Source organism: Phasianus colchicus, chromosome 4, assembly GCF_987193195.1.
Source record: "Phasianus colchicus chromosome 4, bPhaCol1.hap1.1, whole genome shotgun sequence".
In the NCBI taxonomy this organism is placed as follows: Eukaryota; Metazoa; Chordata; class Aves; order Galliformes; family Phasianidae; genus Phasianus; species Phasianus colchicus.
In genome coordinates, this window is record NC_143439.1 from 6,894,387 (window position 1) to 6,920,084 (window position 25,698).

At 42.3% G+C, this 25,698-nt stretch overlaps 1 protein-coding gene across 4 annotated transcripts in view; it reads right to left on the bottom strand.

Moving 5' to 3' along the window:
* Positions 1-6,636: 6,636 nt before the first annotated feature.
* FHDC1 (FH2 domain containing 1) overlaps positions 6,637-25,698 on the bottom strand; it is a 35,392-nt gene continuing 16,330 nt past the window's right edge. For all 4 annotated transcript variants that reach the window (XM_090138506.1, XM_090138507.1, XM_090138505.1 and 1 more), the window contains exons 5-13: positions 23,668-23,753; positions 23,484-23,584; positions 20,798-20,868; positions 20,586-20,693; positions 19,617-19,687; positions 17,266-17,383; positions 15,328-15,492; positions 8,017-12,820; positions 6,637-7,434 (exon numbers count right to left, since the gene is read on the bottom strand). In XM_090138506.1, coding sequence (XP_089994632.1) covers positions 10,778-12,820; positions 15,328-15,492; positions 17,266-17,383; positions 19,617-19,687; positions 20,586-20,693; positions 20,798-20,868; positions 23,484-23,584; positions 23,668-23,753 — 2,763 coding nt within the window. In that variant the 3' untranslated portion in view covers positions 6,637-7,434; positions 8,017-10,777. The remainder of the gene's footprint in view (positions 7,435-8,016; positions 12,821-15,327; positions 15,493-17,265; positions 17,384-19,616; positions 19,688-20,585; positions 20,694-20,797; positions 20,869-23,483; positions 23,585-23,667; positions 23,754-25,698) is intronic.

Below are 25,698 nucleotides of genomic sequence, written 5' to 3' on the forward strand. Positions count from 1 at the left end.
AATATCTATCCTGAGACAGGAAGGCCTGGCTGCTGCTGCTGGGTGCTCCCAGCTGATATGAGGCACCTCTGGGATGAGGCCAAGGCACGCATTAGCATAATCCTTTTATGAAGAGTAAACTGACAAAAGACAGGCAGAAAGAATGGGACATGCTGAGCTTTTCCATTCATGAAAACAAAATGCCGCAGTGCTTGGCACACAGGGCCAAATGCCTATCTGGGGGCACGTGAGTCAAGTACCCCGGGGACAGTCGAGACACCCAGCACATTCCTGGCCTCCAGAAAACAAGAACCTGAGCTGCCCTGCATATTCTGGAGCAAAAACCAGCAGGTGTCCTCCACGCTCACAGCATTTCCAAACACTCTTGTTTTTCAGCCTCTTCCCTGGAGAACCTCTCCAAAGACCTCTACCAATTACAGCCAGGATTCACAGATTGGAACCCACGGCTCTCACACATTCACACTCAGGCAGTGTAGCAGAAAAGCACCTGCACCTCTGGGATGGCCCCATGTGCACAGGAGGCTTTTAGGGCATCTCTTGGAGCAAGCTTTGTGTCACCTTCTGCAAACAGCTCCAGATGTACCTGTGGAGAGCATCCAGAGCTCACCCCACCTGTACTAGCATTGGCTGCCTCATGACATTGCTACAGTCACATCTTTATAATCTGAGACACAGCAGGAACACAGTGGTCATGCAGAATGTGCCCAGACCATGCCGCATCTGCCTGCTGTTCTGATGCATTCAAGCACCAACCAGAAAATGACTCCTCTGGAAAAGGCAAGGGACTGCTCCTGTGAGGTTTTCTACCAGACCTGAAGATTGCTCCAGAGCTTCCAGATAGAGCACCCTTCATGTGCACAGTGATACTTTGCCCCTTCATACCAGCCTATCATACTTCTCAGTTGAAAAACGGGGCTGCCCCAGAATGAGCAAACATTAAAACCAGATCAGGAAGATGAAGGGAAGGAAGAAAATATGCCAAGCCAAGAGAAGGCATCCCCAAACCCGGGGGTCCTTGGGTGAAGCTTCCTCCTCTTTCTTATAGAGCCTGAGCTCCAGCTGCCCATCTCTGCGTGACAGGGACATAAGTGCTGCTTGGAGCCACTCTGTTGTCACACATACCTCCAGCTTTAGCAAAATTCACCCCATCAGCCTCTCCCACCACAACATGAGATGATTTTTGATCATGGCCTATACCATTTCAAGACAATATTAAAAAACTTTACCACTTCTCTGCATTTGTTTTAATTATAAAAAGCAACATGTCTTAAATACGTAATAGCAATTTTCATGAGTTCTGCACTTTTTCTTTGAAGGAGGAAAAGAGGGTTTCTATTTTTTACATTTGAATTTGGAAAAGGCCTCTTGACACCTTCTCAGAAATGGATAAATTCTTTGAAACAATGGCAGATCCCATGGAAAGGTTGATTTGATGGAAGAGGCAAAAGCTCTTGATTGCAGCTAGAGTTGAGTGGCTCCTTCAGTTGGGTTCAGTCCGCTGGCTTGAGCCAGCACTGTGGGAACTGGGATCCACTGGCAGCAGGACACAGTGTACAAAGATGACACCACAAGACTTTCTATCCGTGATCAGATAGGGGAGATAATACTGTTGGGAGAATCACGAAAGCAAAGAAGGAGAAGAAGAGACACCAAAAGAAATTCTTAAAACCAACTCCTCCATGAACCTTCTGCTGCATCCCCCCTCCTCGTCTTGCAGGTTTTGCTGTGACAGAGTGATGCATATGCACCTTGCTACCCTTCCTTGCTCCCTGTGGGAAGCGTCTTTGTCCTGTAGGTCCCATAACACCAAAACATGTGCCCAGCTGCACGTGAGAGAGCCTTTCCTGGGAGCTCCCGCTCCCAAAGCAGAGCTCTACATGACTCCATCCCCGTGGCAGGTGGTGGTGTCACCCAATGCCCTCCTCCCCGTGGCGCAGGAAGTGCTGCAAGGCTTCTCAGGCTGTGGTGACTCACGGCAGAGCTGCCGGAGGTGGCCGAGGTGAAGCACAGCCCTGTGACTCACTCATGCTGGATCAACACCCCCACACCAGGCAGACATCTTGGGGCCTTCCTCCCTCCTTCTCCAGTTGCCATAGCACAGGACTGTGTAACAACATCAATAAAGGAGACCTGGGATGAGGCCATCTATGTGACAGCTCCCCGCAGGCACCACGGCAAAGGCATAGTGCTTGATTGAGTTGTCTCTCCTTTCTGGGGCACCCAATGCAGCGAGTGAGGACACGTGCTCAAAAATGGAAGAAGGCTGGGTGGGAAAGTATCCTCTTTCTAAGAGGCCTTAACACATAGGAAATGGTCAGTATGGACAAACAAGTTGAACTGAGAAGAGCTATCTAATCAGTACTCACATCAGCATAGCTCCAGGTTCCACACTAAGCTCTGCTTAAGGCAAGGAGGGGAGAATAGGGGACAGGTTCAGAGATCCCTTTTTAAAAGACATCAGTACATAATCACTAGATGTTATCACTGCCTCCTTAATTACAGAATGCCCCCACTGGGAAAAGAAAGAGGTTTACTGAAAATAGCTTAAGGGTCAGCAGGAGAAGGGAGGAGAGCTGCAGTATGGCTGAAGGAGGCAATAAAGGGGTTACCAGACGGAGCCTGTCTGTGTGAACACCTCCTGCCAGAGAGTGAGGAGCAGCAAGTATGGTGGCTTTGACAAAGGATGGCTCTGGTGATGCCCAGTGGTTTCAGGCTTCATTATTGGCCATAGAGCAGATGCCTAATTAAAAACAAATGTTTAAACACAGACATTGTTTAGCTCTGAAACAACTCCCTCTGTCAGGCATGCTTTCATTCTGACAGAGAAAATGCTGGTCCCTAAGAGTGGCCTGGGAAACCACAGCAATAAAATCCAGACCAACCCTATTGAGCTTCCCTATGTCCCAGCAAGCTCCTGTCCAACAAGTTGTAGGAGCAGATTTGGGTCATCCCAGGCCATGAGGACAGTAGCAGCCCTTCAGCTAGCATCCAGACCTCCTCCACAGCCCAGAGCCACCATGTCAAACTGAGAGCAAAGCCAGCGCAGGCAGAGGCTTGGGGCAGCCTCCCCAGTTCTAGCACTAGTCCCACTGCAGAATCACGGCTCTCTCCCTGCAAGGGCTGCCTTTAAGAAGCAGGAATCTGGTAACAGGAGATGCCAGCTTGGCAGACAGAGCCATAACAGATTCAGTTACCAGCAATTAGACACTCCACCCCGATTAATTTGTGCTAGAAACACTAAGACGGTTCTAAACAGAAAGCTTGATAATCTGTTTGAACTATTTGCCAAAGGTTGGGATAAATTCTCTGTCATTTAAAATGTTGTATATTAAGGCTGGACATTTTATTCAGAGGTATTTACTGTAGGTTAAGTGAGATTTATTCAGAGAAGTAATTTCATCAAACAAGAGTTTGGACTCAGGCGCACAATGGCCCTCTGTGATTACTCACATGCCCGCTTTGCCAATTCATGCTGAATGTTGGAGTTATACATTCTCACCAGTCTCTGCTTTGCAGTCTTTACAATACCATTGGTTGCTTTTACGATTACAGAACATCTCTTGCTGCAATCCCACGTGCCTGTCTGTGATGGGTTACTTCTGCACATCCCATGCTCTTTTGGATATCACTGCATGTGGGCTGGGGACACCAGAGCCCTGGTCTCTGGGTGCGGGCATGAACCTGGTGGCCTTGTTTGAGCACTGATCTGCTCACTGCGGCCATCTCCATGATGCTTTGTTTCACCTGAGGACCATCCTGAGCTCTGATCCCACTCCCTCCCCTTGCTGCATGAGTGGTCTCACACCTTGAAGCAGTGACAAAGGCACCAGCAGGAGCTGCTATGTTGCATCCCACACTCCATCTACCAAGTGACAAATCTCTGGCAACAGATCGCATCAAGTCCTTCTGAAGAGCACAGACAGTTTTTAGTGCAGTGAAAAGATATTAGATAGATTTCTAGGGTTACCAGTTAGCTGCTGCTTTATGCACTTATGCTTAAACATTTGAATTATTTAGGATAAACTTGGTGGTTCTAAGGGTGGATATACTGAGTTCATTATCAAAGCCATGTTGCAAGGAAAGATACGCAACTGAAATACACATTTGTCAGGAGATGAGCTGCTTTACTTTATCCTTATAAACAGACATCCCAGTACCACAAGAAAATTGTGGGGAACATTGACTGTAATTTATTATTATTGGTAAGCCCTGTAAGAGCAGGGTAAGCAAACACCTGCCAGCTGTAGCGAATGCTTCCCTGGGGCAGGGGCACAGCTGCTTCCTTCCCCAGTTCTCTGTGGGTCGTTGGGGGCACTGCCCTCAAAGCCTGCCCTGGGGTGAGCTATACTGGGCAGGCACACAGCATATACAAGTAAAAAGAGCTCAGAGCAAACAGCAGTGCCTGTGCTCTCCAACTACACTGTGCACACACTGAGTGCTCTCTGTTTAGTGCAGCGATTAGTCACTTACACCAGAAGGATAACTGAACACATATTCTCCAAGAGCCATCTCTGGGCTTCTGAGAGCAATCTGCTCTTATAAAGAGGTCTTGGTCCTCACCATATAAGAGAAAAACAAAGCTGCTGCAGCCTCAGCCTGTACCATGAACACCTACATGCTAGGCTGAGATATGATGCAATTATTTTGCTTGGATGCGCAGGGAAACAGCACTCAACTGGCTGCACAAACCTTTTGTTTGTGGCACCAAGATCACAGGTGGGTGAGGCATCCCTGAGCTGAGCTGCTGATGTCCTTTCAGTTAGGGCTTTACAGACTGGAACCACGGAGCTAAATTACCCACACTTTTAGTTGGGCAGAATTTCCTCAGCCACCTCTGCAAAATTTGCCCATGCCCCCATGAGCTGCTCAGTATGGTGGGGTGCAGCATTAGCACAGAAAAGATGAGATATTGGGTGTTAGGAATTAAGTTGGATGTTAGGAAAAACTTCTTCACAGAGTGGCAAGCACTGGCATGAACTGCCCAGGAGGTGAAGGAATCACCGTCACTGGTGGCGTTCCAGAATCATGTGGATGTGGCAGTGATGGATGTGGTTAGTGGGCATGGTGGGGGTGGGTTGATGGTTGGACTGGGTGACCTTGGAGGCCTTTTCCAACCTTTATGTTTCTGTAAGATGATTTGAGGTGATCTCTCTGCTTGGGGACAGCAACCTCCAGCAATTTGCTGTCAAGGACAAAACAGAGCTACAAAATACAGACTCGTAAATGTGAAAAAGAGTCACTTTCTGTTGCCCTATTCCCACCTCTTACTGGAAGCAGCAGGAAAAGTGTCAGCTTGCAGGCTTTGCAGACAGTTGTTTGGAGAAAGGTGACCCACAGCAGAAAGGGAGAAAAAAAAAAATCAAAGGAGCAGAACAGCCACCAAAGACTGCAGAGACAAAGAAAGAGTGGAATGAGTGAGCTGAAGAGTACAGAAACACCGGAGTGTGAGAGGGAGATAAAGAGGGGAGATGAGTTATTAGTAGAAGCCGGAAAATTTAATAGAGCAGGATGGAAAACTGTAACAGAGGAAATAGGAGTGGGAGGAAACAGTCATGGGATGTAAAGGGGCAAATACAGCTGTAAAAGGGTGGGGGAAAAAAAAAAATCAAAACCACATTTACAATCATCCTTCATCCTGAAACGGGAAATTGAAGATTCGCACAGGGAATAGGTTTGATAGTTTAAATGTTGCATGAGAAAGACTGGGAACAAAAACGTGGAGCTCGCAGCATGTCCTTGCTCAGCACGAGAGCTGAAGTGGCTCCAGCGGTGCTTACTGGAGTGTTCTCTGCAGTGATGGAGCAAGGCCAGGTGCTGGGGACCCCTGGCTTCTCCAGGGGGCCGTGCTCCAGCCCGTAGCTGGGTCAGCCAGGAACAGCCAACGCCCAGGGAAGCGTCAGGATGGTAATGATACAGAGAAAAGCTCCACATTCTTCTTGAAAACTTGTCTCAGCTCTGCCTGCTCATTTGTAATCATCATGTTTTCCCTCTTACACGTTTCCCTCATTTCCACAGGCAGCACGCCAGTTACCAGACAGTAATTCAGAACTACTACTCATGCACGTGTCCATTTTAGAAATATATTCAATTCCTTCCTGAACTTGTTCTAGACCACCAAAAAGATGGAAACGTTTACTTTTTTGGAAGAAACTAGTCAAAGTGCACACAGGCAATCCATTCATTTTTTCCCTGGAGCTCTAGGGCCCCTGCGCAGCTGAGAGTTATTTGAAGCTACCAGCTCTGCTCGCTGGTCAAAGTTCTATTGTTAAAAATAAAAAAAAATAATAAAAAAACGGAGGTAGAGTTCATCTCTCTCCTCTGCTTGGAGGAGGCATCAAAGCCTGTAATCCTTCATCCTCCCAAAGAAATAAGGATGGAACAGGGAAAAGAAGGGGCTATTGTTGAGACATGATCAAAAGCAGGAGACGCATCACGGTTCAAAGACAGCCTGTCCGGCATCCCTGCTTCAGATAGGACAAATGTTCTCTGTAGTGCCCCAATCTCTCCCCTCCCTCCAGACTAGGCCACCAACCAAGCACTTGCTCAACAGCTACAAACCTGATCACCATCTCTGGAATCAGTATAATAGCATGGCCTCCACGCTCCCCGTGACTCAGTGCAGAAAGGAAGGGCATCAGCAGATGGACGGATTTTTTTATTTGTTTTTAAAATCAGAGTTAAGTTCCTAGCTGAGATGGTGAGTGTTCTGCAGTCTCAGCTTTCAGCCTAGAAAGAGACAGAAGCCAACTATGCGGCAAGGAACCACATGGTGTTGGCTGGAAGCAATTCTGTCCAAGTGCAAGCAGTGGATGCTGGTGGTGATGACACGTGGAGGAGAAATGCTTGGTTGCCACGAGAGTCCTTCACGCATTCTTTGCCTCAGCATCATGCTCTTTGCTGTTGCTGGGCTGTTTGCACAGATGCCAGCCCTCTCAGCACGCAAGATTTCCAGAAGGCATCTTTTGGCCAGGAGAACAAGACCAATTTTTATTGGCTTACCAGCAATAAAAAAAGCAATCTATTTCTGGCTGTTTAGATAGTGACGTGGCTAAAACAAACGCCTTTGTTTCCAGCAGCTGCTAACAATACCTGCAGGGAGCTGTTCCCAAGGCAGTTATCTCTGGCACCGGCAGCAGTAGGATGTAAACAGCATGTATCAAGCTAATGGAAAACACTGAGTGGCCAAATTTGAAAGGAGCTGCATTTAGCTGGGCCCCTCTCGCCGGGATTGCATTCTCACAGCAGCAACAAAGACGCCTTCTGGAGGACAGCTCTCCCCAGCACGTGGGGATGCAGTTCCAGCCAGGACAGGACAACTCGGGGTCAGTGGCCAGCCAGCACGTGCTGTGATTCACTCCCAATCCAGAGCTCACTTGTGCCTGGCTAGGTCAGAGCCAACGGGCAGTACTCCGCATCCATCCACACAGCCAGAGCCTAAGATGAGAGAGATACCAGTGGGTTATTTTGAATGACATAGTCCGGACTTGTACGCTGTGGGAGGCGTGATGGGAAATCTTTCCGTCTCTCCTGATAATTTAATGAGCTGTTGTAACGAGGGATACAGTGAGCCCCTCATTTGTATGCAGTTCCCACATGAGATGTGAATATTAAATTCCTCCAAGTATGAATCAGCATCTCTCCTCCCACAGCTCGCTCCCCTATCTCGCAATCTGCAGCAGCTCCACAGCCCCAGATGCCCTCATGTCTCCCCGGGCTCCCCGACTTCACCATCACCCTGAGATCCATCAAAGGAGACGGACTCGCCTCTGATGATGATGACAAGCACCCACTGCTCGGCACAACAAAGCCCAAAAAAAGCTCTCGTGTCTTTCTTCAAACCCGCCTGCAGCCCCACAGCCTGTTAGCGTTTGGGAAAATCTCAAGACATGAGAAATTAAACCTACAGGGCACTGCTGCTTCTGACAGCTGGTAGTTTAAATAATGAATTGGTAATCATAAACCCTTTTGAAATAAAAATGAAGTTTAAAAAGGGAAAAACCAACTTTTGAGACACACCTTTTGATGGTGAAGGGCTTTCCCACGTAGATTCCATCAGCAGCCGTCACTCAGTGCTGGCAGACAGCAGGTGCGTGCTGCTCCGTGCGGGAGAGCCGCACTCACCCAACGAGAAAAGTCAGGGGCTGAACGAGTTTGCAAATAGCAGCAATTCCAGTCCAAAAACCATTCCCATAGCAGAGGGGAGGAAGTACTCCCTGAGGACAAGGAGGCTGGCTGCCTTTCTTCTCTCTCTTTTTTTTTTTTTTCTTATGCAATAAAGCAGGAATAAAAATCACAGGAGAATGGGATGGAAGGTAAAACTTCAGAATTACAGTGCAGAAATCACCACCTGCTCCTGCAAAACAGGCTGTTCTTTATTTGCAAAGCCCTGGGAGCTGTAAACTGGGATTTCCCAATAAAGTGTGCTAAGCTAAAAGGCATGAAGATAGTGACAGATCCAGACTTGTTACTGCCACGAACATTCGTTTTGGCCACAGCACACAACGCATACATGAGGCGCTGCATCCACCACCTAATACCTTTCATGTTCTACCCGGGCCTGTGCAGAAAGCCCTGCCTCAGGAACATTCAGAAACTAAAGATGAAATACACATCTAAGTACAAAAACAAGCCTCCTATTTCAAATGCCAGAATTTCTGCTGCAAAACCTTTTCTTTGGGGATTTTCCCACAGGTACCTACAACCGGTCTCCAGTTGTTGGGGATCTCCAGGACCAAAGCCCAAAGTACAACAAGAAGGAGAAGAATGCAAGCCTATACCCAGTAAATGGGAACTTTATTAAACTACTGAGTTACTCCGAAATGTATAAATGTTCCATTAAATACATTCAGTTTTCTTTTACACAGATTTATAGAAATTTACATATACCAAAACACATTTAAATTATTTTTCAAGCTTGCTACCAATAAAAGTTTGGTTGCTTTTTTTTTTTTTTCTTAATAAAGGAGAAGAGTCAATCATCTGCTCTCGCAGATGTGCATACATACACACAGATAGAAATAAGGAGAAGGGAGATGCTTTTCTTTCATGTAACCCACAAGGGAGGCAGCATTCAAAAAGCTTATGCAGGGTTTCGAGCAAAAATTCACCCTTGCCAAAAAGTGGGCTATATAAATTCTCCCCGTGGGACAGACTCAAACAAGAGGCCCTATGTAATACTTTGTGTTTGGGTACAATGTCTGCAGTAAGACATCATGAAACACTAAGGGCCCCTTGCCAACTTCAAAAGACAAAGGTAGCTGTCCCCGATACTAGCCCTTGAGATGCACGTGAGTAATTAAACGGCTCATTCTCACTGAGCTATACACTTCCAGCACTGAGGGATAGAGTGGAGAAGCAGATCTACCCTAAGTCAATGCCACTTGTCTGAAGAGTTTTCCTTTTTATTTTACTCTTGTTTTTATTATTAAATGAGGCTTCATTTGTGAGTGACTGGAAAGGCAACTCTTTAAATAGGATGCTCAGGAGAACAGTGATCAGCTTCCCCACCTACAAACATTTCCCTTAGGAATATGCATAGCATGCTGAACAAGTTCTCCCTCATTCTCCATACCTTAGACCAGCAAGACATGAAAATTTGTATCCGCAGGAAAAAGGAGGTGTTTTTATTTGTAAAAAGCTTATCAAATACTAGTTTAAGTCATCCTTTGGAGCATTTAAACATTAAAAACCACATTTGAAGTAACAAAGGAAGTCTACAAAAACATTGTCATGCGTAAGATCCGTGTTTCATGCTAAATATTCATGTTGACAAGGAGAGGAGGGGGCAGGGAAACCGATGGCTCAATCAGAGCCATTGCAACATTCAAGTAATTTGGTAGTACATAAACCAGTGGAAACATGGAATAGTAAGAAAGTGCTCAGCACTACAATGCAGCCTTCAAGAGCTGAACTGCAAACATCCTTGATATGTATCATAAATATATGGCACTTCTGTATGACCAAACGCTGGCAAGTTTGCTTGTGACTGGAACAAGTCAGATGAGGAGTAGTCATCATCCCAGTGGTTACTGGTGGCCCTTCCAATGGGCACGGCCTCCAGCCGTGAAGCACCAGCCCTATCTACTTGTGCATGCAAGACAATGCTGCCACATTCCTGGAGAATAAGCTTCCTGGCCAGCAGAAAGTTTTCTCCAGACACACGTACACATTCATAAAACATGCTAAAAATTCTTCAGTTAGGTTAAAGACAGCCACAAACAGCAAATAATCCCGTTTTACTATTTTTTGGCCAGCAGTTCCCAGCCTGTCCAATTGCCAGCAATGGACTTTGCAACAGGCAAAAAAGAGTTCCTGAATCCAAGGCAGTAGAAACAATGTAAAGCACAATCACCTACATTCATTTTCAGTACTGTTCCACAGGATTCTCTCCGACGTTGAATAAGAAACCAACCAACACAAATGCTTGAGCCCCAGGAAGAATTTCATGCACACAAAAACTGGCCTTTATCCATGTTTTCTGTCACAAAGCAATTCATCCCATAGCTTAACTTCTTTAAACTTTTTGGCTTTTGGTGACCTTCCATATCACAAATGCTCAAACACTTGCTGCTACACTCTTACCATCACAGTATCTTCAAACACATTCAAATTCTTAACAGAGGATTTAGACCAGAACACAACCAGTTGCCCTTTTCCAGTGGTGTGCGGTACGTTGAAGAGCACGTGATGCCACTTATCAGCAATGTTACTGCTTTAAGGAATTCCTCAACAGAGACATCCAGTGCAAGAGACATTCCAAAATTTAAAAAACCTCTCCTTACTTCAGTAACGGCTTTAGTATTTTACCTATTGTGGTCCGGTTTGCATCTTTCAGTTTAAGAGAGGACTTTTCCACAGCCCCCTGCTCCTTTGGTGAAGTCTCTGCTTTTGTGCTGACAGTGTCTCCCTGGGGGATGCTTTTTCCAAACACTCTGGCACTATTCGCTCTCTTTAAAGTACTCCCTCCATTCTCCTTTGGACTCAGATCATCAGAGGTTGCTGCTGGCTTCACTTTAGGCAGCCTCTGAGACACAGATCTGGTGATGCTTGGAGGTTTGGACGAGGTGGAGAGATCCACTTTTGCACGCTTTGAAGAAGAAGCCACTGTATTCCTTGCAAAGCTGGGGACACTGGATGGTGTTTTGGGAGCACTGACAGGGCTAACTTTGGTGTCATCTACAGGGGTCTGGGGTTTTACGCTGGAGCGACACATTTTTGTCTCATCCGTCTTCGACTTTGCAGTACTCCTAACAGGTTTAGAGCCTGGCTTCTTGAGAGCAACTCTGTCTCTCTCAAAATGAGCACTGCTTGAGGTGACAGTCCCCCTCTGTAACTTTGGCTCTTCTACTGACATGCTATGCCTGTAAGGACTTCTTGGCAGTGTGTCTGTAGTGCCTCGGACAGAGCTGCGACGAGACAGGCGGCTTTCCACTGTACTAGTCTCACGAAGCACTGGCTTGGCTTCTGGCTTTTTCACACTGCTTGGTGCTTTGTTTGACCGAGAAATAGGCACCACTTTCCTCATACTTTCATTCTCAGAGGCATTCAAAGTTCTAACAGGTCTGGAAGAAGTTGTGTGGCTAGGGCGAGTGCCACTGGATTTCGAGGAACTTGGAGATCTGTCTTTCAGAGAGTTTCTCTTTGGTCCTACAGGGTCTTTGTTTTTTACAGATTTTTCTTTAGAAAGCGTGTGTTTGCTGTTGGCATCATCCTTATCATTTGTGGAAGCATGAAGAGACAGATCCTTGGCAGAAGCTGAATTTAGGTTTGGGAAGAGTGTTCTAGGCCTGTACTGAGCACCATTCACAGAAGAGCGTGTTTTGCCAGTCTCACTTCTTACTTCATTGCCTGCTGATTTAAAATCATTCCCCTCTTCAGAGTCCAGTGTCAAAGAACAGTCAGTGGTAGTATCTGACACATAGAACATTGGCCCATCTTCCCTACTTCCCGAAACACTTGTGTCCATTGACACAGGGCTGCTGCTGCCAGGCTCTGAAGTTTCACTCTTGCAACCCACTGCCTTGCCTTTATGGTTGTGGGCCTCTCTGGAGCTTCTGCAAGGTGGAGGCAGATCGTCATCAGCAGTGCTAAGGGAATGCAAGCTTAGATCATCTAGAGTCTCCACATCTGTTCCACCGACATCCTCTAAATATATTAGAGGCGTATCCTCTGCTGGCTTTGCTCCTTGAATATCAAACTTCCTTAATCCTTTAACAAGTTCGTGCTCCTCAATTGCAAGGGCCAGAGCATTTATATCAGCAGACTCCTCACAAGAGGCATTGGAAGCATGCATGTTGCAGTTGGTGCTTCGCTGTGGATAATGGACATTGGTGGTTGAATCACCAAAGTGATTGGACTGTGCTGGACGCAACTGCAGCAGATCACTATTTTTCCCTTTGGTTTCAGACTGTTGGTGTAAGTGCAAGGTATTTAAATTGGGATCTCTAGTTTCTTTGGATTCAGTCCAGGCTACATTGGGTCTTACTTGTCGGGTGTTTGCACGGGGAAGGCTGTTAAATTTATTGGGATCCTCTTCTTTTGAAATTTCCAGGAAACTCTGCAGCTCTCTGTCTGCAGTAATCCCCAGAGAAAGTCGAGAGCGTTTGGAATTGGGGTTTCTGTATGAAGGACTTTGAGGTCTCTGCTGCAAGAAGGGAAGAAACTCTTCGAGTCCTTTTTTGGCCAACATTTCCACATCATTTTCACTACTGCTTCGTCCAAAGCTTCCAAGCTCTCCAGCAGCCCAGGATCGACGTTTCTCCTCCAGCTCCTTTCGCCTTTGCAGATGATGAAGTTCCTGGATCTCTCGTTCCCTGTTTTCCTAACAAGGACATGCATAAATCTATGTTACAGAGGACAGCATTCTATGCATGAGAACAAGTTACACGGCTTTATCTTTCCCTTTACTTCCTCCTATCAAAGTTAGTTCCTACTGCTATCACTCTCTCTCCACCCCCAATACATACACACAAAAATTCACCATGACAACCAGTCTGCAATCATTAACCATATGGACTGCAGTTCCCTGCATAGCTAATGCTGGAGGCATATCAGTCCAATTAACATAAGAAAAAAATGCACAAGGTTCCACAGACCCTGAAAATGTGATCTATCAAACCCAACTAGCTTTTATGTTCTAGCAAAAAATTGTTGCTGTGTACGGAGATGTTCAAGTCCATGCTCAGTAGGTTTAGAGAGCAGTTTTATCTGTTAACTAAACTTCCAGCTAAGCATTATATTCTTATTTTAAAACAAACTTGTCTGGCAAGCATGTAGTCACTGTGTTCTTTCCATCCTCCCATACTATAACAACTGTTATTGAAGGAGCAAGTGGAGTTTCCAAGGGTTGCTTTTTACCCCCAACTTGAACATAACAGATTAGAAACTTTATGAAAAGACATGACTTGCATACAAAAGCAAATGAAAAAGCTTGCTCAATGTCTCATGATCATTACATAGACATCAATTGATGCCACTTAATAAACACCTCATTCTGGTTTTGGATCTCTTGTTCGCTGTTGGCTTCAAAAATTGACAACTAGAGCACAGAAGTTGCCCCAGGCAGGCTAGAGATTTTGGAAGCTAGGCTGAGGGGCTGAGGCTTAGAAAGACACAGAAAGAGTTTGTGTTTGAAAGACAACATAGTAACACCTTTCTGCTATAATTATTAGCAGTGATTTACTATGAACAACAACATGACACCTCTAGGCTTCAGATTTAATCAAAGTTAAACTTAAGGAAATAACCTGAAAAGTTCAACAGAAATTAAGAACCTGGTTTTCTTCAGCCAGTAAAGCTGCAGCAAAAGAAGAGGATGGCCTAGCTTTCATAAAGGATTTAAAAATTACAGTTTTCCAGCATGTTAATTTTATTCTTAGAAAGCCTACATGGCTGTTTAGAAAAAAACCCACACACCTATATTGATCTGAAGCACTGTTTAGTTTGATTTTCCCATTGTTGTGACAACAAAAGAACTGAACAACTATAAATAGCTGCCTGAAAGCTTCCAGTAAACAAAAGTCTAATGCTGAAGCTCTTTTTGATGAATGGGTTAATCTATACCTCTTAAGGGGAATTTGAGATGACACAGGGCTGTGAAAGATAAGATGTGTTAGAGACCTCAGAAACCTCAACAGTTAAGAAAGGATAAAGAAAAAACTTGCATTTCAGGAAAAATGTGGCAGGGAGCCTTCTTTCACAGGTATGGGATTACAGGATTAACTCTTGACTAACGTTACGGCTTAACTTCAAATATCCTATTGTAAAGCAAAATAGTTAAAAATTATTGCAGATACTATGTTCATGTTCTACGTTAAGACACAGAACATTTTAGCCTCACCCAGAATATGTTTATGGAGGTTTTATTCAAATGATAAACCTATTTTAAGCACTCATGAGCATGTTCTAAAATTGCAAAAACAAAAAGTCTTTTTAACACGTGAGACGCAGTTGGCCATCGTGGTATAAACCATCTTTTTTGACCGCTGGCTCTGCTGTCCACATGTCACATTCATTTCTCAGAACTGTAGTCCTTATTCTGAATGATTCCATTAATGTCTCAGGTTAATCCTCACAAAATACTTAGCAAGAATTTTTTTTCAGTATTTGCAAATAAGAGAGTAATTTATCATTTCTGACTAGTTTCTACATAGATAAGAAAAGCAATCCCCACTGGGCTTTGAAGTAACAGCTATCCACCGACCACTTGTATGCAAATGTGTGATTATGAATTAAATCCTCAATTCCAAATGATTGAACATGTCCTTCGTAATATGCACGAAGTCACCTCTCACTAAGAAGTCTGCCAGAATTACTACCATTTCATTTAATATACTTGTATATTCTTCACATGTATAACCACACTCTGGGTGGTAGAGGGTAAGCTAAAGGTACAACATGCGTGTTAGCTGAACTTTCAGTTAGCTTGCTACTTACTAATCAGGAATGTTTTTCTCTCTTTCTAAACCAAAGATTTTATGAAAACTGCTGTCAACTGCAGATTACATAAGGCAGAAAATCAAATCTGTGGATCCACCTAATTCGTGCTATTTATAAAGTCCTAAAAATTATTTCTAACGATAGGCAGACTTTTCTGAACAAAAACTGTAACCAATGCTGACACTTTTGTGACTTTTCACTCACAAAAAGCATTTAAAAGACCAAAGTAGCCACTGCAGTCACCATTTTGACAAATAGATCAAATGCCACAAGATACAAAGCATCCCTTACACAGAAAACTATTAATTCATGTGAACTAGTATTTATTTTAAAAGAGCGAGAATCTCATTCTGGGTCCAACAGCCTTATGGCAAGCTTAACAGTGCTTACCTTAACAGCCTTGTTGAATCTTAAGCAGAAGTCCCTAAATATCTGGAAACATTCATCCAACTTCATAGTTTCTTTGTCCTCACAGAAAAAGTCAATGAGAGCATTTCCTTCCTTTTCTAATTCTCGCTTCTGGTGTTCTAGCTCCTTTAGATGTCTCACAGCAAACTGTAGCAAAGAACATACAATGGCAGACAGAAAAATTTAAGTAACAACAGTAGAGGTGTATATTAGGAGCTTATGTGTATGTTAGGAGCTCGTGTTCCATCCCAGAAGTTGTTACAGATGCCTGAAAATTAAGATTTTGAGGAAGAACTTCTACTAATCAAAGGAAGCTTCCTGCCATTTCAGCAAAATGAGGAAAGAAGATCAAGGAAAATGCATCAATCAACATGCAAATTCTAGTGAATAGGATACAAACTGGCAAGAGTTCAGAACTTTGAGCAGCAGAACTGCTTAAAGGAACAACCACTGAATTTTTTTGTCTCCCCAGTCTGCATCACCAGCCATTCACTGCCATCCTTGCACATTACCACATCTGAGAACAGATTTGACTCAAAATAACCTGGTGGAGAAAGTTAATTTCCAGACAGCTCAGTTTTTTGATACTAATTCACGACCCCCTAAAGATTTTTCATGCTGCAGCACTGGATTGTGACTAGGCAGCTGGAGGCACGAGTGACCACTTAAGACAACTTGCTGCCAGGAAGTTACTTGGCAAATTATGCTGGTCGAGTAGGAACAAATCTGACTGGTTAGCATTTAGAGAAAAAAAAAAAAAGGATTGAAGATAAATTGGACAATTGACAAGAGCATACATAGAAAAAAAGTTCCTCCCACATATTTCAGTAATTTATTCATGAGGATGAGATAATGAAAGCTGATTTTTAATCAGCTTGGATATGACTTATAATTTAAAAACAAAAGCCTGGAAGTCTTTATGTAAGGTATGCATTTATAAAATGATTTTTTTTTTCACAACATTTTTTGGAATGTGGCCTAAACAAGGTTGTAGTGTTACATAAAACCAGCTATTAAATTAAAAATGAAAAAAAAAAAAAGCCAAACATGTCAGAACATAACATTAAAGAGTCTGGGTGCAATGGATTAAAGCCAATGATTCACAGTGAATGAGGACAGCTATTTCAATCTTAACCCGCCCCTTTCTTCATCACCTTCACATCTGAAAAACTACACTATTAACTATACTTCCAAGTAGAGAATCAGGGTGGGTTAAGTTCCAGATCAATATCTGATTTTTTTTTTCTTTTCTTAAACTTTTAATAATTTTCTATCGCATGAAACAAAAATCATTTAATTGAAGTGTAATGCATATTTCTCCAGGTATCACCACATATTTGAAAAATACCTACAACTTTGCTTCAAAGTTAGGTGCCATATACATTCATGTCTATGAAGTCACTGAGATACTAAAAAAGAAAAGCAGAATCTACCAAGCAGTGATGGTATGGCTTAGAATAATACACTCTGTGCAGTGGGTAAATTAGTACAGAAAACAGGCTTTTAGCATTCAAGCTTCTTAGAATCCCTCTTCAGTTAAATATTCTCAGTAAAAACTCATACGGTCCAGTATAACATCACAGCTGCCCAAAATATAGTTACCTGCAAGTTAAGAACAAAAGTAGAGACCAACCCAAATTGTCTTATATTTTAACTACTGATCTTTGTCAGGCATTTAACACACTTGCCCAACGAGCCTTGGGCAATGTACACTCCATACCCCTCCCAGCAAAAACACAATCCTTCCAACGCTCTTACTTGACAAACACCATGTAGTTGGAACACCTTTGTACCACTGATATGGTAGACATATTAAAACAATGCTTCTGTTTATTGACATGTCCACACAAATTACTTTGAGCTGAGGAATGCTCCTGTATTCAGGTGACAGTAATACACCAACACAGGTAACCTACAAACCTGCAGAAAGTTTTCCATCTGGTAAAAGAGTTTTGGGTCTCGTCGAATGCTGTCTTTCACAGATCTTGTCTTGAAAGAGAGTGAGTGGAGCTCGGCTTCTACATTATCAATGGATAACCTAAAAATGCATATACAGAGAATGCTTATTGAGGAGGAGTTCTCTTAGGTTAGCCACAATATGCTTCAAAATTGACGCTCAACATGAAGTGCAACCTCGCTATCAAACAAGACCTACCTGTTCAGAATATCTTTCTAAAGTATAAATCGAAAGTTAGGAGAGAGATAAGCACATTTCTTCTTATTTGCAACTTAAAAAGATTCCCATGGGGTGTGGTTTCACAATTAATTCCAGCCAGTCCTACCCAGCTGTACTGCCTGAAAGGGCAATGCCACCCTGCCAAGCGTTCTTTTTTCTCTCCCTGGGCACTCACTCATTTTCTAGATGGCAGTTGTATCTGAGCACAGAAGATTAATCCGATAAAAGGATAAATACGTTTCCTTCCAGATGGGTCACTTCCTTAGTCCATCTGACTATACGACCGCTCCCATGCCAAAGCTAGCACAACAAGGAGTCACACTGCCAACCGGGACTGCCCATTTTGGCAACATCATGAAATTGCACATTACTTTCTTGTAAGTTGTCACTTAGAAGACAGACTTAAAAGACATGGGCAATGCAGCCCACAGTGTCAGCTCCTGTTTTTGGGCACAGGTAACTCAACAAATCTAAGGCCACAGGAAAGAGCTCTCATCTGATGTAATCTGAGCAGTATCCCGGGAGACTTGTTTTCCCTATGATGAGAACTCCCACCCAAATCCCTCAGTCATTTTGAGGATCAACACTTCTAAACCTACGGCATTTCTTTCACAAGGTAACTGAGCTTTGTCTAGGAGCTGATGCATTACTGTTTCCAGAATGGTAAAAAAAAAATAACAACTGCACATGTGTTCCTAACTACTTTCAATCAGCAGCACTTCAAAACAGCGAAGCTGAAAACTTGCAGCTGACCAACTGAAGCACACATGGTGAGAGCATGGTAACAGCATGCATAAATAAATAGAATGCTGATGTTTTTTTCTGCTTACTTTAGGTAAGCTCCCTGTGCTAGGAAAATCTTATGCGTTTTTGCAAATGAGAAAAGGCGTACACGATTCTGCTTTAGAAGGAGGATAAAGGACTACAAGGTAGGAAGGCAAGATAAAAAAACATACATAATGGTGGTTGTTTTAACATGGTCTGACTGGAAGGATTTACGAGCAACTTATACACGACAGTTGTCTCTCTAATAAAGGGAGATCTTCCTCACACCCAAGTGTAAGACACGCATTTTGTTTCATTTAATTTTCCTGTAGAATGCATCCCCTGAACAGATTTCATCATGAGTTACAACAGAACATTTTTAACATTAACAAATGGGATCAAAGAACAAAATGGCTAGAAAAGTACCACCAGTTTTCAGATTCTGTCTGTACCCCTGCAGTTTGCCAGGGGGCTTGGATACTGAGGGAAGCTACATTCCTCAGCAGGCAATAGGGCAGACTGCCAAGAAAGTGTGTGGGTTGGATGGCAGAGAGCCACACAGGTGGTCCATCAAAAAATTTCTGATTAACTGCATGGCCACTCCTTTCCTCAGAAGATTTCAGAGTTCTTTGCAGACATGACTTAATTTTTCATCAGATGTAAGAGATTGGAGCAATTTTACAGTTCAGACAACAATGTAAATAGACCGCCCAAAGGTCAAGGAGTAAGGAAGTAGTGAACAGGGAACAGAACTCCAGGATCATTAGCTTTCAGTTTTGTGCTTTAGATCACAACATCTCACAAAAGCAAGTACAGTTATCTAGGTATGAATTAGGTTACCATTATGCAGCTAGAGACAATGATATGAAAATACAGAGCCCCAAATCCTTCAGATTTTCCACCCAAGACCAAAATGGAGAAGCAAACCAAATATTAAACATCTAAAAGAAGCCAACATCAGCACCTGTATCAGAAACCAGATTTGCAAGAATGCTGTAGACTGCTCAGAGACAGATGAAAATTGGTTTAAGGAAAAAAAAAAAAGCATCATTCTGATCTCTTAAAAGCAGCATACATGCACACATAATTTGACAGAGACAAAACTGCAAAACACCTACGGAGATCATGTCAGAAAAAAACCTTATACCTGAAGGCACATTGCAGGCATACTTCAGCTAGCAAATGGAAATGAAGCCCTCAAAGCTACAGTAAACATTTGTAAAGATCTCAGGTTTTGTGCCAAGACTTTTTTGAATAAACCTCATTGCTTCACAAATCAGAGTTCCAAGTCATAGTTTAACCATAAGTTTTCAGGTTTCTTTTGACTTACCTGGCAGCCTCATGAACATCCCTAATTTTCTCTGAGAAGTTGAGAAGAGCAGCATCTTTCTTCTGGGCTTCCTGAAACAAACAGAACAAGGCCAAAACACACACAAGCTATTAACATTCCACTGCCACAAAGAAACACCTCAAAGTCCACCAGTTCTAAAGCCTCTGGGAGCGTACTTAAAGGTTTCTCTCCCGTGCTCTTTCTTCCAGTTCAATCCTAACACGATTGAACAGAAAATACTTCTTTAAAGAAAGGCGGGGATCAGAACTAGAAACAAACAACAATTCCATTTTGCAATGCACACCAATAGCTGCTTCTACCACTGAACACAAAAGACACGTATACTGATAGGGAATGCTGGAGAAAGGACAATTTACTGATGCCGACTGTTTGAGCAGATACAAACATCAGTTAATGCTCCATTGTTACCTGACTAGAAATCTCTTAAATCAGTTTGTATACAGTTAAGCGAAGTCACATATGGAAACATTTAAATTCTAAAATCAAGAAGTTTGAAAAAACAAAAAAATAGCTGAAAACAAATTAAAAAAAAGGCCACAGCAGCTTTAAAAGTAATTGTTGTCCATCAGGAGTAGAAAAAAACAACAAACAACAACAGAGAAATGTGCTGCTGAAATGATTCAGCAAGAAGAATAAGAGCATTTGTCAAAAGAAGCCATATTTATAGTATAAAAATTCAGGGCAGTAAGAGAACTACTACAGTGATGAAGTTAGACAAAGGTAAGATTCTACATGACAGTAACAAGTCAAGTTTGCTATGGATTTCCCAGGGATAGGATGGCCAGACATAGGGAAAATAGTGAATTTTGTGGCAGGAGTTGAAAAGTAAAGATTAAAATCAAAGTCTTAAGCCACCTTTATGGAGACTCGTGGCTCCTTCTGTTCATGATTATCTATGGCTCTAGATTTGTATCAGTTACTTATACCAACAAAATAGTTTTTATATACCAGCGCAACAAAATGCAGCAGACTCATCCCAGGTTTGTTGGCTTTTGTATCCGCCAGCTTGAGCAGTGATGACAGCTTAAATCCAACAGCATTGCCAGCATACCCTCCCTAAAAAGAAACGAGCAAACAGTTGAGGTGTGTGAAATAAGCGGACTGCAATACTAACAAGGAAGTCTGGTCAATCAGCCGTCTCCATTCTGGATGTCACTTACCGCATTCATAATATTCCCAGCCTGAAGGACCAAGTGCAGTATGGAATGCAGCTCCTCACAAGTCATTAACTCTGTAAGGAATAGAAAATTGCTGTCTAACAATTCTTTGTTTAGAAATACACGCAGAGTTGCCAAACTCCTCAAGCTTTCATAGGTGAGGATTCTTATTTCAACAGGAAACTACAGAGAACTGAAAATTGGGAAAAAAAATGTACTCTATATTTCAGAGTCTCAATCACAGCTAGCAAACCTCAAGTACATGTTCAGACTTCAGCTCTGCAAGTGTAGTATTTCCAAGGCAACCCATGGCAGCTCACAAAACATTTGGGGTCTAATCCTGCAATGCGCAAAGTATGTTACGCAAGTATCCGTACCTCCTACTAAACTTAGTGCAAGGCAAATGTTCTGCACCTCGCAGGATCTGTTTGCCATCTGTCAGGATTGGGTTAGGAACCATTATTCCTTTCAGGAGACTCAGTCATCAGGTCTCAAAAGACGCCAGGCAATGTTTAAGTTTTCAAGATGTACTCCATTGCCACTATGAATCACCACTTTATTTCTATATGATAACCAACGTGGATGACATTTATTTCACTCTAGTGGCACCAAAGATGATTCAGCACAAAGCTCTATTCAGTGTGAAGCAGAGTCAAATGGAATGTAACTGGCACTTAAAGATTCTCCATCAGAAGCCTGCTTTGCAAACATGCCCTTTTTGCAAAATGCACAGTTGCACTCTCTCTGCATTCATACACTTTTTCATCTGCACACAGGAACAGAAAACAACACACCTGCTGAGGGCAGCACCTTAAAAATAAGATACAGAAATCCGAAACTGTTAAGAGTTAACAAATGAGCATTACACAAATGGTACAGTAAACTAAGTACCTGAAAATTCGTAAGTCACTGTATGGCAAGAAAAATAATGTGAGCTGTTTTTAATGCAATAAATATGTTTTACACTAATTAACATAATAGAACATAGAATCCTCTTGATTGCAGTTTAAACATTTTAAAGAAGTATTTTACCACAGATTTCACATTCTACAACTCCTTTACCCCACATTTAATTGCTTAACATAGTACACTAATCTTTCATTTTGGAGGCAGACAGCTCTTGTATCTTTGGATTTCAGTATTAGCAGGCTAAAAACATGTAACTAATTACACAGTCTTTGATCTAACAACATATAGGTGAGAGAGCAAGGGAGAAGAAAGAGGAGAGAATACAAAAGGGAACACCACATTTCATAAGGCAAATAAGAGAAAGCAGTATCTAAAGACTCTGCATAGTGAGAGCCTGCTCAGTGTAATTACGGGATGCATCCATTTGCAGGCTAGATGAGAATCCACCAAGCTATTCAGGCCATTCTAACCCTGAGTGATTATCAGCGTTAGAACTTAAGTAAATGCTCTCTCAGCTTAATTACAAGGAAAGAAACCTGGTAGATAGGAATAGAAAAGTAGACAGAATTCCTAAACAACTTTAGGCTATCAACAAACCCTGACGTGCAAAGGGCAAATGGAGAAGTGCACATGAGTTTGAGTGGACTCAAAACAGGGAAGCACAGTCTGATTTGCATGACTGGCCTGATGAAGGAGTTGGAGACCAAGGTGTCTCGTCTGGAGGGAATGAATTCATCAGTTCCCAAATGTCCTGGGTGAAGGACGTGAAGGACAATAGGGTGCGGCTGCTTTAATACATAACATATTCCATCACATGTGTCTGTTGCTCAAAACAAAGTACAACAATTTCAATGAGCTCCCAATAAAAGGCCAAACTCAAACCTCAGCTTAAGGTAAGGGATGCTTTCCTGAGACAGGAAGGACCAGTCCAATCCTCACTGATGGGAAGAACACAACAGATTTTTTCCCCTTTTCCATCACTAGAAATGACTATCCTAAGCACGAGTGCTCATAGTTGAATTATTTTTACTACTGCGCCTTTCTGCCCTACTAGCAGTAGTTTAGATAATATCACTGAATTTACCAGCAGGAAGCAGGACTTTCATACTGAGGAAAAGGACAAATAGGTAACTCAAGGTGTCTGAAAAGTTTAGTATTAATAATAAATGAAATTAGGAAATGAGTAATTATCATGCAGAGTAGAAGACACCAGCGTACCTTAGGAATAACCAATTAGAGCATTCCAAAGCTTGTGAAATGCAGAGAATATGAATTCAACAAAAACAGAAAGCAAGGGAACAGCAATAGGATTAAATCTCTGCAATAAAGATTGTAGCGCATCAATACTGCAATCTCAAAAGGCAACTGCATATAGAGAAATTTCAAAACTATACAGTGATTTTCTTTGTACATCTCTGAATGTGAGCAAAGAAGTGTAATGACTGGAGTCAGCCACAGTGTCAGCGACCCACAAATGAGCAAACTGCAGTCAAAGGACAATGGCTTGTCCTACTTTAGTCATGGACACCTTGGGTTCTGTTGGTATGAGATACAGTGTGAGTAGTCTTTGGTCACGAACTAGTGAGTCCAAGGTCTCTGGATTTTTTATTTTGGAAGCAAAGATTCACCAGGCACACCCTGACAGCGTTTGTCAGAGGGGAGTTAGCTTCTTTTTAATAGCCAAGGTACCTGAAATTCAAGCTCTCATCTTCATAATGCAGACTAATTAACATGCTAACAAAAACAAGAGTATTATACATGTCCCAACATGCTTAATTACCTTTTGTTGCCTGTCTTATAATTTTCATGTCATCCTGTAGAGAAGCACAGGAGGGTGAGAACTCCCTCTCTAACACCATGGCTTCAATCCTAAGAGCATAGCTGGAGCATACAAACAAACAGGTTTAGAACTGACAGCCAAAAGAAAATACATAATGAACAGAATAAACCTACTATCTCCTTACTTTGGCACCTGGATTAGTAAATACATGAAGGAATCGGCTTGAGACAGTTTTGATACATCTCCATCAAAGGCTTTTAATTTCTTCACCTAGAAAAGAAAAAAAAACACTAGCAAAAAGTCTTATGGAAGATCAAGATTAACTTGATTCTGGAAGGAAACGCCCAGAAAAATAGTAAATTTAGCAAGAGTTGAGAGAGTCTGCTCAATGATTTCACTGCCCAAAGTCCTGTAATTTGCACACATGGTAATCAGAAAAAAAAAAAAAAAATAAAACCAGTAACATCACTCTCCTCCTACAAACCTAGCCAAATAATCTGATGAAATAAACCTGGTGCCATCACTCTGTCACTCATCCACGTCCCCAGCTATTCCTTCATACTCACATTCACTCAGCGTAAAAAAGAATGACTGGCCTCTTCGCTACGTTTAGGACACTCCACTTGCCAGTGTCCCCAAGAAAGTTGGCTCTTTTCTTTCTCACTGGTCCATTTGATGTTCTCTAGCTGAATTTTTTTTTTCTGTCAGAAAACAGCTGCTTAAGTGATGATCTGAAAAATGATTCTCAACTCTCCAACAACTATGATATACACTTGGGCATATCCTAAAGTATTGGGTGTATTTTAAAGTAAACTGCGTTCAGCATTTTCAGCAAAGGACAGCCTAGGTCTCTTTGGCACAGTGCAGCTGTCTCCCAGACACTTGATTCAACCATCTCCTTTAAAACTCCCTTAAAAGGTAAAACTTCATGCTCTTGATTTTTTTGGGCTTGCTTTTTTTTTTTTCATTCCCACGAAATATTTTAACAATAAATGCAAGGCTGCATTTTGAAGTTCTTTGTGGTCAGTGCTTTGAGAATAACATTTACATGTTAAGGAAATATCAGTGCGTTCGTTTTGTCAATCTTCCCTCCTAGCTCCACCAAAATCCATATATTTGCATGATCTGCAAGCCACTCATCTGCCCACGTACTTAGTATTTGTTTATACCAAAGAAATGAAATATATGCACATATATTTAAGTATAACAGGGATTTCTTCCACATTTCCCAACACAGCAATCAAATCCCAAAGCAGAGCTCACTCACAGTTATGCTATTTCTTCATCTAACCAACTCCACATCCACTATGAGTTATACATTTCCACTGATCTACACACTAGCTCACCATCCTTCCCCTTCAAAGTGTTACGCCTAAGGCCCATCCAGATGGGCTTCAGTTTGAGGAAGCATATTCAGGTACAGCATATTCAGGAACACTACATCAGGACATCAGTAGTTTTCTAGCTGCTCAGACTTAGCAAGATACCCATGAGTTCTTTTAAACATCAGGTTCCAAATTAATCATTTATTTTTCTGTTTTCACGGTGTTAAAAATTAAAAAAAAAAAAAAGAAATTATAATGGAAGACAACATGCTATACTAAGTCAGAAATTTAAGATGAATTCTGGAATAGAAGAATAAAAAGATTCTTAAATCACTTTGTCCTGCTTCATTTATACTCTTTTTCCATACCATACAAATAATATAATTTTTGAGAGCGTATTAGTAAAGAGAAGACAAAAATTGGAAATTGGATCTGGAATAATAAAACTTCCTTTTCATACTTTAAAACAAATCAATAAAAAAAACCAACCCACTAGTGACAGAAAAAGAGAATTCTAATCAAAAGAGCTATTTTTATTCAGACTATCTAACTTGATTTCCTTACCTGCCATTTAACTCAAGATACTCAGACAAAAGCTCCTTCTACAGATAAACTGCATGCCATTTATTTGAGGCCTGAGAAAAGTCCTAATTAACAGAGGCACTCAAGAAGCCTGCCAACAAAAAACAGGAAAGACCAGACCTGACATCCTTGATATTTCTAAGGTGTTAAAACACGCGAGAAACAAGACAAACACTTTTTCCCTCCATTATGAAGTGGTGGATGAGAAATAGTAGATATCTTGAGCTTTGCACGTGGTTCTTTAACCTTCCCAAAAAAAAACAGCGGTCTACCTCCTTAGCAACAAAACCTGCAAATTATCTAACTTT